Source organism: Coregonus lavaretus (assembly GCF_964263955.1).
Source record: "Coregonus lavaretus genome assembly, chromosome: 13".
In the NCBI taxonomy this organism is placed as follows: Eukaryota; Metazoa; Chordata; class Actinopteri; order Salmoniformes; family Salmonidae; genus Coregonus; species Coregonus lavaretus.
Window position 1 is genome coordinate 51,651,561 of NC_140000.1, and position 13,608 is coordinate 51,665,168.

At 43.0% G+C, this 13,608-nt stretch overlaps 1 protein-coding gene across 1 annotated transcript in view; it reads right to left on the bottom strand.

Annotated features, from left to right (window-relative positions):
* LOC311139750 (staphylococcal nuclease domain-containing protein 1-like) overlaps positions 1–10,308 on the bottom strand; it is a gene marked incomplete at its 3' end in the record, with an annotated part of 64,639 nt that extends 54,331 nt beyond the window's left edge. Inside the window, exons 1-4 of the mRNA XM_084174689.1 lie at positions 10,088–10,308; positions 6,088–6,237; positions 3,630–3,750; positions 3,269–3,350 (exon numbers count right to left, since the gene is read on the bottom strand). Of these exons, the coding sequence (XP_084030815.1) occupies positions 3,269–3,350; positions 3,630–3,750; positions 6,088–6,237; positions 10,088–10,300 (566 nt within the window). The 5' untranslated portion in view covers positions 10,301–10,308. The remainder of the gene's footprint in view (positions 1–3,268; positions 3,351–3,629; positions 3,751–6,087; positions 6,238–10,087) is intronic.
* Positions 10,309–13,608: the final 3,300 nt, after the last annotated feature.

Sequence of the window (13,608 nt, forward strand, 5' to 3'; positions counted from 1 at the left end):
GGCCGGGTGCATACACGCTGACACGGTTGCCAGGTGTATGGTGTTTCCTCCGACACATTGGTGCTGCTGGCTTCCGGGTTAAGTGAGCAGGGTCTCGACCTTCGCTTCTCCCGAGTCTGTACAGGAGTTGCAGCGATGGGACAACACTGTAACTACCAATTGGATATCACGAAATTTGGGAGAAAAACTGGTTAAAAAAATACCAAATATATACAAAAAAATACAAAAAAACTGCACAAGCCAGGCTGGAATCACTGAGATTGAGGCTGCGCCTTTTCACTATAGCGCAGTGCACTTCTTTTGACCAGGGCCCATAAGGCTCTGGTTAAAAGTAGTGCACTATGTAGGGATGCAGCTTGAGGCTAGCCCAGATACTGAACGGACACAGCGAGATACTGTGAGTATGCGACTAGGCTGACGATCAGAGATCAATGAAGACACAGGAGGTAGCCTACTTGGTACTGTGTGAGACAATGTCAAATCATTCCTTCACTAAATATATTTATATTTAGTTCACAGCACTGTAGCTGGAAAGACGGGGCTGAAACTTACTTCTAAAATCAAAAAAGAGAGAGATGTCTTTTCCCCAAAAAAAATTCTAACATCAACCCACAAACGGGCAGCAAAAAACTAAAGCACTTTTAGGCTATAGCCTAGTTGTCAATATGGAGCTAGCACCGAAAATCTGCAGAACACAGCAAATAGAAACATAACCACTCGACATTGAAGAACGTGGTTCAGAAGAGGCAACCCCTCATCAGTTCAGCCCCTCCACTGGGGATGGCAGTTTAAAGGATCAATAGTTGTGAAGCAGTGGTACCAATTCTAATTTGGATTCCCTCACCCACGGTCGGTGTGGTTACATAAACCACCACAACACCCCCTTCAATCATTTAACAAAAACAGCCAGTCAGAGAGAGAGCCTGCTGTCTCATAGGCCAGGAGGAGCCTGCCTGGCCCAAGGTTGGGTTACCTTGGAAGAAACATAAATTGTTTGAAGAGGAGATCTGTGTGGTGTAATTGTTTGAAGAGGAGATCTGTGTAGTGTAATTGTTTGAAGAGGAGATCTGTGTGGTGTAATTGTTTGAAGAGGAGATCTGTGTGGTGTAATTGTTTGAAGAGGAGATCTGTGTAGTGTAATTGTTTGAAGAGGAGATCTGTGTGGTGTAATTGTTTGAAGAGGAGATCTGTGTAGTGTAATTGTTTGAAGAGGAGATCTGTGTGGTGTAATTGTTTGAAGAGGAGATCTGTGTGGTGTAATTGTTTGAAGAGGAGATCTGTGTAGTGTAATTGTTTGAAGAGGAGATCTGTGTGGTGTAATTGTTTGAAGAGGAGATCTGTGTGGTGTAATTGTTTGAAGAGGAGATCTGTGTAGTGTAATTGTTTGAAGAGGAGATCTGTGTGGTGTAATTGTTTGAAGAGGAGATCTGTGTGCTGTAATTGTTTGAAGAGGAGATCTGTGTAGTGTAATTGTTTGAAGAGGAGATCTGTGTGGTGTAATTGTTTGAAGGGGAGATCTGTGTAGTGTAATTGTTTGAAGAGGAGATCTGTGTGGTGTAATTGTTTGAAGAGGAGATCTGTGTGGTGTAATTGTTTGAAGAGGAGATCTGTGTAGTGTAATTGTTTGAAGAGGAGATCTGTGTGGTGTAATTGTTTGAAGAGGAGATCTGTGTAGTGTAATTGTTTGAAGAGGAGATCTGTGTGGTGTAATTGTTTGAAGAGGAGATCTGTGTAGTGTAATTGTTTGAAGAGGAGATCTGTGTGGTGTAATTGTTTGAAGAGGAGATCTGTGTGGTGTAATTGTTTGAAGAGGAGATCTGTGTAGTGTAATTGTTTGAAGAGGAGATCTGTGTGGTGTAATTGTTTGAAGAGGAGATCTGTGTAGTGTAATTGTTTGAAGAGGAGATCTGTGTAGTGTAATTGTTTGAAGAGGAGATCTGTGTGGTGTAATTGTTTGAAGAGGAGATCTGTGTGGTGTAATTGTTTGAAGAGGAGATCTGTGTAGTGTAATTGTTTGAAGAGGAGATCTGTGTAGTGTAATTGTTTGAAGAGGAGATCTGTGTGGTGTAATTGTTTGAAGAGGAGATCTGTGTGGTGTAATTGTTTGAAGAGGAGATCTGTGTAGTGTAATTGTTTGAAGAGGAGATCTGTGTGGTGTAATTGTTTGAAGAGGAGATCTGTGTAGTGTAATTGTTTGCGCGTGTGCCCCAGCAGCGAGGAGAGGATGGTTGGCACGTGGCCCGGGCCTTCTGTTAATTGGCTCCTGGCATAGTTTGAGCGCCGCGGACAGCCAGGTTCGGAACATGTGCTCGCCCGCTCCGATTTCAAATCATCGTCGCCCTCCAATTGGGGTGATCATGGAGAGCAATCGCCAGGCTAATGAATAAGGGTCCGCTCGTCTCCCAGCCCTCCCACCATAATAACAACCCCATTTGGGCCAAACGACGGCCTGCGTAGAGGCGTTTACATTAAAGCCTGTTCCGAGCCATTGAGTGAAATGCTCGAAACGAGTCGTTAGGTCCAAAATATGCAGGCAGGCCATTTATATATTCATCTGGTACACACAGTGAAAACACAGGGTTTCACAGCACTGAACTCCTGTAGTGCCCAGTCATGCCCACTAAGGGGCGATCAATCACTCAGGGCTGAATGGGTGTTTTGGGACAGTTATTAGACTGGTGAGTTTTCAACTGGATAATAAAGCTTTATGTTATGTATGACAGAGGCTTTTGAGACCACCGATCAGTGGGAAAGCCTCAATGTTACTGCAGAGCAACACTGCCACCACCTGGTCTCACACCTTAACTGAGAGCCTCAAATGGGAGGGGGTGAAGATTCTATGTGCAGTGGCATTGTGTCATCAATAATACATGCAGCCCATTGTGACATCAAGCAAGCGCATTGTGACATCACACACTCATGAGTCACACTATTTTCTAAATTCTGTCATAGTGCAAGTGTTGAATTGTGACATCATACTTCGGCCTTCTGTGGCATCACAGCAAGTGGACAGTGTGCTGATGTCACAATAGGGAAATAATCAAAAGGTGTCACAATAGACAGACGACTGATGTTTATCCCATCATCTTACGCATGTAACAATGGCAAATTCTACTGTGACAAATTGACTGCAGTATCATGTTTCCCTGGTTACCACCACTTCAAATCTCTATGGGGCTGATTAAAGACTTAGTAAATCAATCAACACCCTGTTAAAAGACTGATGCACCCTGTTGCTTGTGACATCACAGCACTGCTGAGATCTTACTTGTTGCCCCGGATTCCTTCCCTGCGGACGGTGGCGAGGCCCTCGTTCACCAGACACTCAGCAATGTTCTCGCCGGTGGTGTCTAGAGGGAGCGAGAGAGACAGAGGATTTAACACTCAAAAGAAATAAAGAAACAGAGTATGAAGTTGGAGGTACAGTGGATGCATGAAGAAGAGTCCATTCATTCGATCAATGGAAATGCAGTCAATTCAAGGAGGAATTGAAATCCTATCCCTGAATGGAAAAATATCCCTGTGGGATATAGACAAATAGTGCACCAGTGATGTAGTGATGTTTTCCCCGACTAGTAGTAACTCTGGCCTCTATTTGTGGCTGTGTTAGTGTCTGGTGGTCTTCTCACCTCTGCCCAGGTACACCATGCCGTATTCTCTGCCCAGAGCGGTCTTGACCTCCACTGTGAAGCATACCTCCTTCCCAACCAGTATCTTGCGCAGGAACTCTCTGGCCTGGAAGGCATAGGGCTGCAAGGGAAAGAAGACAGGTTCACCTGTTGATCACGGCAATGTTTTACCACTAGGGGCACCAAATAATCACAATCACCCACAATTCATCTCTAGACCCTGACCAAAGAGATAGGACTCATCTTTGCATCTGTTCCATTATAGCATCTATGACTGCATGGGCAGCGCAATCTCCATTTTGTAGAAGTCAATATTATTTTTCACAATTAGCTGATCCCTCCTGATGACCCGGTTGGACATGACTCCAACAGGGTCACCAGGAGGGATCAGCCAATGAAGTTGGATGTACCACCCAGTTGACTACATTAAAAATGGTGGAAGCCCTCAAATGGCACTGCCCATGCTGATACGGCCTTTTGGCCACTAGAGGCCTCTATCATTCTCTATGACCAAAAACGGGACACATACAGTTGAAGTCGGAGGTTTACATACACCTTAGCCAACTACATTTAAACTCAGTTTTCCACAATTCCTGACATTTAATCCTAGTAAAAATTCCCTGTCTTAGGTCAGTTAGGATCACCACTTTATTTTAAGAATGTGAAATATCAGAATAATAGTAGAGAATTATTTATTTAAGCTTTTATTTCTTTCACCACATTCCCAGTGGGTCAGAAGTTTACATACACTCAATTAGTATTTGGTAGCATTGCCTTTAAATTGTTTCACTTGGGTCAAACGTTTTGGGTAGCCTTCCACAAGCTTCCCACCATAAATTGGGTGAATTTTGGCCCATTCCTCCTGAAAGAGCTTGTGTAACTGAGTCAGGTTTGTAGGCCTCCTTGCTCGCACACGCTTTTTCAGTTCTGCCCACACATTTTCTATAGGATTGAGGTCAGGGCTTTGTGATGGCCACTCCAAAACCTTGACTTTGTTGTCCTTAAGCCATTTTGCCACAACTTTGGATGTATGCTTGGGGTCGTCCATTTGGAAGACCATTTGCAACCAAGCTTTAACTTCCTGACTGATGTCTTGAGATGTTGCTTCAATATATCCACATAATTTCCCTTCCTCATGATGCCATCTATTTTGTGAAGTGCACCAGTCCCTCCTGCAGCAAAGCACCCCCACAGCAGGATGCTGCCACCCCCGTGCTTCACGGTTGGGATGGTGTTCTTCTGCTTGCAAGCACCACCTTTTTCCTCCAAACATAATGATGGTCATTAAGGCCAAACAGTTCTATTTTTGTTTCATCAGACCAGAGGACATTTCTCCAAAAAGTACAATCTTTGTCCCCATGTGCAGTTGCAAACCATAGTCTGGCTTTTTTATGGCGGTTTTGGAGCAGTGGCTTCTTCCTTGCTGAGTGGCCTTTCAGGTTATGTCGATATAGGACTCGTTTTACTGTGGATATATACACTTTTGTACATGTTTCCTCCAACATCTTCACAAGATCCTTTGCTGTTGTTCTGGGATTGGTTTGCACTTTTCGCACCAAAGTACGTTCATCTCTAGGACACAGAACACGTCTCCTTCCTAAGCGGTATGACGGATGCGTGGTCCCATGGTGTTTATACTTGAGTACTATTGTTTGTATAGATGAACGTGGTACCTTCAGGCTTTTGGAAATTGCTCCCAAGGATGAACCAGATTGTGGAGGTCTACAATTTTTTTTCTGAGGTCTTGGCTGATTTCTTTAGATTTCCCCATGATGTCAAGCAAAGAGGCACTGAGTTTGAAGGAAGGCCTTGAAATACATCCACAGGTACACCTCCAATTGACTCAAATGATGTCAATTAGCCTATCAGAAGCTTCGAAAGCCATGACATCATTTTCTGGAATTTTCCAAGCTGTTTAAAGGCACAGTCAACTTAGTGTATGTAAACTTCTGACCCACTGGAATTGTGATACAGTGAATTATAAGTGAAATAATCTGTCTGTAAAGAATTGTTGGAAAAATTACTTGTGTCATGCACAAAGTAGATGTCCTAACCGACTTGCCAAAACTCTAGTTTATTAACAATAAATCTGTAGAGTGGTTGAAAAACGAGTTGTAATGACTCCAACCTAAGTGTATGTAAACTTCCGATTTCAACTGTATATGCTTTACGAGACAACAAGCATCATATATCAGCGATTACATAATAACTGGCACTGCAGGTGGAATCTGATCGAAGAACACCCAACACTTTTTCTTAGTACAACCCCTGAGAAAACACTCCACCATAATTATGTTGCTCCAAAAAGTGAATGCATCGTCTTCATGCAGCCACCCAAAATCAATTTAGTTCCTTATGAACCTCAATACAACGCCTACCCCCCCCCCCCCTCATTCGTCTTCATGAATGGACCAGCCCACTGATTGAGTCAGTAATTGGTTGAAGTGCTTCAACACACCTCGTCGGGGGTGTCCTTTTGGTCGGGCTGGCTCTGGGGGGCGCGGCGAGCCAGCACCCCGGTACGGATGTTACTCAGGTTGATCTGACGCTCCGGGGGCGGGCCTCCCCGTGGCTGGCCCCGCACGATTATTGCACATCCTGACAAGACCTGGAAGAGAGGAACGTCACAGTAAATATTAGCATTGGGCTATTAGGGGAAACACCAGGGATATTTACATTGCTGCAGGGGTAGGTAGAATGTCTACAGGCTAATCGGAGACTGGTAATGGGCTGATATGGAAGTAGAGCTTTTGGTAGTGCTTACTATTATTTTGACTAATTCTCTCAGAACTCAACCCTATTGCATGGTATTGGAGGTAGAGGAAAAAACGGTTGTGGTGAAAGAGTGTGACTGTATATAGTCTCGTAACAGTACTACTAGTAGTAGTAGCAGCAGTAATAGTCGTAGTAGTAGTGATCGTGTTTGTAGTAGTAGTAGTAGCAGTAATAGTGGTAGTAATAGTGGTAGTAGTAGTAGCAGTAATAGTCGTAGTAGTAGTGATCGTGGTTGTAGTAGTAGCAGTAGTAGAGCCAGGCCTAGTATAGACCTAACAGCTGTGACAGTGAATAGGCCTAGTGGTAGGTTGGTGTTGAGTGTTCAGTTCAGACAGGGTTAGACCCAATCAAAAACAAAGTGCCTTTTCTTGTAGCGAGAAGTACTGTCAGACCAGTGTCATCTGGGGTTTATTCATTACGGAAACCGTTTAAGACCCAAACGGATGCAAACAGAGCAAAACAAGAGTTTCTATTGGATGAATTCAGGTAGGTCCCTCCCGTTTCGCTTGCTTCCGTTTAGAAAACAGAATCGGCGGAATGAATACACCCCAGACGATGAAGTATTGGGATCTAGAAAGATTTTCCACACTGAAGAGTGACTCACTCCTCAGAACACCACTAAACAGAACAGGAGGAAGGGAAAGGGGCCTAAGCTCCTGTAGTGATTCATGACCAGTCATGATAGCTCCTGTAGTGATTCATGACCAGTCATGATAGCTCCTGTAGTGATTCATGACCAGTCATGATAGCTCCTGTAGTGATTCATGACCAGTCATGATAGCTCCTGTAGTGATTCATGACCAGTCATGATAGCTCCTGTAGTGATTCATGACCAGTCATGATAGCTCCTGTAGTGATTCATGACCAGCCATAGATAGCTCCTGTAGTGATTCATGACCAGCCATAGGTAGCTCCTGTAGTGATTCATGACCAGTCATGATAGCTCCTGTAGTGATTCATGACCAGTCATGATAGCTCCTGTAGTGATTCATGACCAGCCATAGATAGCTCCTGTAGTGATTCATGACCAGCCATAGATAGCTCCTGTAGTGATTCATGACCAGCTGTAGATGAACATTTTGCAACGGAATCCGAATAATGACTACAGGGGAGGCTGGTGGGAGGAGATATAGGAGAACAGGCTCATTGTAATGGCTGGAATGGATTCAATGGAATGGTACCAAACACATGGAAACAACGTGTTTGACTCAGTTCCATTGATTCCATTCCAGCCATTACAATGAGCCCGTCCTCCTATAGCTCCTCCGACCAGCCTCCTCTGAATGAATAGACCTCTACGGTTTGCTCAAAGGCTGTGTTCCGATCTAGACAGTGGCTTTGGCTTGCCTCCTCGTCTCCTTTCCTCATTTGAAAGGGTTGGATAAGTGGAAATAGGCTAATATCTCTGTTCTGTTCAGGTTGGTGGTTTTGAAGGAAAGGAGTGAAGGACAGGAGACAAAGGTTACACCAAGACTAGTGGGACTGAGTCTGTAAGCCATATGTGACAAGGAGCCAAGTCTTCAGGGAAGATCCCTCAACACCCAGACTACTATTCTCTGTGCTCCTCCATCCGACCCAGCCAGATGCTGTACAACAAATCGGCTCCTCTAACCCTTTAGGGAGTGAACATTATTTATAATAAGGGTTACATGGAGAAAAATTTGACCTCTCTGAAATGAAAATGGATGGCCCTCCCTTCAGCAAAATAAATTCCAGCTAAACTCTCCCTGAACGCTTGGAAAAAAACAAGTGACCCTCCCTTATACCCAAAATAATAATTAAAACAAAGTGGATAGCAGAGAACGTGTCTATCGTTTACCCTCACTTTTTGGACAGACCAGAGCCTTAGATATGCGGTGCGGCATAGGGCACACATCGATATATAGCCTAATAAGCAACTCATTCTAAAACATTGAGAAATATTGAAATGTCATAAATTACATGACACTCCCCTGGACTAAATAAAAAAATACTAAACCCTCCACTTGACTGAAATTGAAAAAGCATGACCCTTCCCCATTTTCCTCCAGGTAACCAACCATTCTGTAAATGTCGATCTATTCCTTACTGTACCGACTGTCTCATACCACACACTTCCCTTATCCCCAAGGTGACCGCTCGCTTGTTTACCCTCTCCAGAGGAAACATAGGTCTATGGGGACATCTAGGCAGTGGCAGGCAGTCTATAATTACTGTATACTAAAAAATATATAAGGCCTTTCAGTCAGTAACCATAGTAGGTGGGAGATGAATCCTACAGCTCTGAATTGTCTGAGTGTTGTATGATACCTGGTAGCCATATCTGCTGTAGCTAGCCTATACATACCGCACTAGATTAGATAAACTGTGGTCTGAAGTTGATCACTGAAAATGCTTTTCAGGAAATGACACACTGACACACAGAACCTGTGTCAACACAAATACAACCTGGAAACTGTATAGACTGGCCCACAGAGAGGAAGTAGAATCGGAGTAATTGCCAAACTGTGCTGAAATCAGGAATGTGATTACTTGCATGCCGTCGTTACGAGTATTGGCCTCTAGAAAGCGCTTAGATGTAGAATGAGACTGTGCATGCTAAATCATTTGGGGTTACTTTGGGCCACTGTAGCTATAGATATTACTACAACTGCTGCTTGCTTCCACTACGGGGGGACGGGGGAGGGGGAGGAATACGTGTCAGTTTCTCGTGGTCGCTTCAGAGCAGCAGACTTGCTGACGAAACTACACTGAACGCAAGACGTTCGTTTGATATTTTTGCCACACTTTTTGGAAATAAGTAGCCAATTCATCTCAAACCAAAATATATTATTTTGATAGTGGTGTCCATTGTTCGAGTTGAATTACATCCTCTAACGTGAAAGAATCTATGATAGCACACTAGTTAGCTTGCTACAGTAACCATTTGGATTTTGTGTCTGGAGTGGAATCAAAAGAATGCTAGCTAGCTTCCATTCCAGAACCATAAATCAGAGTTGTTTAGCCACGATACAGGAACACGCGCTCATCAGGACACGAACTTTGAACACTCCTAGCTAACTAGAGTTGGTTTATCTGGCTAAATACCTAGCTACATGAACCCCATAGCCGGGGTCAACCAAGCTAGTTATCAATTTTGCTTGGAAAGGTGTCATGCTTCCACACCTGCCAACAATTAATGTGCAAACAATTTCTAGTTAGCTAGTTACTGTAACGTTAGTTGTCTTGTTGCAACTTCAACTGGCTCCAGATATAAACCTATTTTGCGAGAGTTTGCACTAACGTCAGGGTATTTTCCTAAACACCTAATTCAAACACCTGTGCAGGACAAACAACTCCCTCTTGTTTGTTTGTCATTGTTGTTCAAGTGGTGTCCCAAGAGTTTCCTTGGGCACGGCAATGTTTACTTCAGTAAGGTTAGCTAACACCTTTTACATAAACCATGTCAACTCCTCAAAGTATGTGGCTAATCCTAAACTGCTGCAGAATTTAGTCAATTTATGGTGCTTGTTAGCTAACGGTGTTAGCTAGCCAACATTGTCATTGAACACGACATTGAATAGTACTTTTCTAACAAGAAAAAGACCACGACAATGAGAAGTTGTTGTATATCGTAGCTAGCTCGTTAACTCGCTAGTTAATCGAAAGCTAACAAGCTGTTAGCATCATCCCCAGTCCCACACTCTTTATCCATATGTTCCTACCATCTTGACTATTCCTCTCTGGAGCGCCGCAACCGGAGCAGGATTCGCCTGTGCCGAAACTGATGATGCCATGTCCACAAAGTTAGATACGCCGTTTAGGGGGAAACAGGTAAGGAGCCGGGAGTCAGAAATGACTGTTCTATTGAAACCCAAGAGGAAAAGGCTGGATAACTGTGAACACACGCTATACCGGAAACACACCGTACCATGCATACACGTCAAAGAGTTACTTTTCCGGGTACATGATTAGAAATGAATGGGACAGATAGGCTATTCCTTGGACGCGTAATCAGAGTGAAATAAGATCTTCCGGTGCATGGGGAGGTTATACACGTCAGCATGGTATTACCCTGGTACCATTCATAACGTTCTCGTGGTCAGAGCAGTGGATGCCCTGAGCTCTTGACATGCAAAAATAGTACAATGTTATGTGGTCTATTCACCCAATGCAAATCAAATGTGACCTTTCATTCCCACGGGGGGTATGAAAAAAAACTAACTGTAAGTCGCTCTGGATACGAGCGTCTGCTAAAATAAATAAAATAAAAATATATAAACCAAAGCTAATCAACAAATCTACAGAGAGAGGCTATGTATCTTTGTTCGATTGTAGGCTATTTAAATTAGGGGAATTATTTACTGTAAGGCAAAGATACCTGTACCTAAATATGTCCTGTCATACTTCCCATCCCCTGTAATCGTAGACCAGGGGTGTCAAACATACGGCCGAACGGGGTCTAATCCGGCCCGCAAACATACAAAAATTACATGTATATATTTTTCTATATATATTTTTTTTTTTGGGGGGGGGGGGGGGGGGGGGGGTTTCAATTTGACTAAAACCAAATTGAAACTGTGTAGAAATTATAATGGACCTATATTCACACCATTTCTTAAATGCTGACATTTTTTGGGGAGGCTGCACAACAGATGGCTATATGGTCCGCTAATACAGCACTAGTAAAGGCCCAGTGCACTAGTTTTTTAAATATAATATTATTTTTAAATCAGATTTTTCATTGGGTGCTGCAGCACCCTCAGCCCCCATACTTCCCGTGTCCAGCTCACTAACACTCAATGTGCACAGTCAATGGATCTACATTCATACAGTTGCTTGACTGTTCAGCAACTTATAATCACTAAATACTCAGGGAGCATTGAAAATTCCCAAAACGATGGATAGAGGAAAATGTTTTGCACATTTTTACGCAAGGAAATATAACAAATGTTCAGTGCGGCCCTCCGGACCTCGTTGAAGATCGAATGCTGCAAAGTATAATGCACAATATATATAGTCCAATATTTACATGTGTTTGGGGGACGGGGGGATTGGGGAACAAGTGTTGAAAATATGCTGTATTTAGCAATAATAATAAGTCTTGTGATGTGTGGAAAGAAATCAGGTCAGAAAGAAAACCATGTTTGACCATTTGAAATAATGTTTATACAAACCGTGAAATGATTTGATATCAATAGCTAGGTTTCCATCAGTGGATGCTCCTCAGAGGAGGAAGGGGAGGACCATCCTCCTCAGTGAATTACCTAAAAATAAAATATGTAAAACATTTAATAAGTTATCCTTTTTAGATAACACTATATTAAATATATTCACGTCACCAAATAATTTATTAAAACACACTGTTTTGCAATGAAGGTCTAGAGTAGCCTCAACAACACTCTGTAGGGTAGCACCATGGTGTAGCCAGAGGACAGCTAGCTTCCTTCCTCCTCTGGGTACATTGATTTCAGTAAAATACCTAGGAGGCTCATCGTTCTCACCCCCTTCCATAGACTTACACAGTAATTATGACAACTTCCGGAGGACGTCCTCCAACCTATCAGAGCTCTTGCAGCATGAACTGACAAGTTGTCCACCCAATCAAAGGATCAGAGAATGAATCTAATACTAAAAGCATATGCTACAGCTAGCTATCACTGCAGTGTATAAAATATGGTGAGCAGTTGACTCAAAGAGAGAGAAAGACAATAGTTGAACAGTTTTGAACAAATTAATTTCTTCCAAAATGAAGGAGAAGCAAGAGAGAGATTGCGTCATTTTTTTCCACTTTCAGTTTCAGTTACTTAGCTAGCCAATGCAGTTAGTGGGATGCTATGTTAGCTAATTGGCTATGACTATCCAACACAACACTGGAACTCTTCCAAGTCAAAGTAAGCTTTTGGTTTTACAAATGTATTGCCACTGGGGCCTGCCGGTGTAAGTGCTAAACTGCTTACTGGCTGTACACTGTAACGTTACTGCATGATTGTAGTGGGTTTACTAACGCGTTAGTTATATTAGCTATGTTGACTATGATGTTATTTTAGCTAATTTGGTGACAACGATGTAGGCTGTGTGTAGTGGTTATGATATGTTTTGGCTTGGAACGTTTCTTTTGCCTGGTCACATACAGCTGATGTTGAGGAGAGCGCATAGATGCGAGAAGGAATACAACGTGCCTGCTATGAAAGTGAATGCGTGATCAGGGGTGTATTGATTCTGTTTAAAACATTTTCTTAAACGGAAGCAAACGGAATGAAACAGGGATAAACATACTTGAATTTGTCCAATATAAACTTTTGTTTGCAACTGTTGGACTAATGATTACACCCTAGATTAGCTAGATGCAGGCAAGAGTGTGCAACCAAAAGCTCAGATCCTCAAAAAGTTCTACAGCTGCACCATCGAAAGCATCCTGACTGGTTGCGTCACCGCCTGTTGAAACTGCTCGACCTCCGACCACAAGGCACTACAGAGGGTAGTGCGTATGGCCCAGTACATCACTGGGGCCAAGCGTCCTGCCATCCAGGACCTCTATAGCAGGTGGAGTAAAAGGAAAGCCCTAAAAATTGCCAGAGACTCCAGCCATCCTAGTCATAGACTGTTCTCTCTGCTACCGCACGGCAAGCGGTACCGGAGAGCCAAGTCTAGGTCCAAAAGGCTTCTTAACAGCTTCTACCCCAAGCCATAAGACTCCTGAAGAGCTAATCAAATGGCTACCCAGACTATTTGCATTGTTGGTTAAGGGCTTGTAAGTAAGCATTTCACTGTAAGGTCTACACCTGTTGTATTCGGCGCATGTGACAAATACAATTTGATTTGATTTGAAGGCAGTATTGCATGTGTCACTGTCTATCCATGTGTCACTGTCTGTCACCTCAAATTTGTGATTTTTGGGGGGGGTTATCATTTGATTTACACAACATGCCTACCACTTTGAAGATGCAAAATATTGTTTATTGTGAAACAAACAAGAAATAAGACAAAAAAACTGAAAACTTGAGCGTGCATAACAATTCACCCCTCAAAGTCAATACTTTGTAGAGCCACCTTTTGCAGCAATTACAGCTGCAAGTCTCTTAGGGTATGTCTCTATAAGCTTGGCACATCTAACCACTGGGATTTTTGTCCATTCTTCAAAGCAAAACTGCTCCAGCTCCTTCAAGTTGGATGGGTTCCGCTGGTGTATAGCAATCTTTAAGTCATACCACAGATTCTCAATTGGATTTAGGTCTGGGCTTGA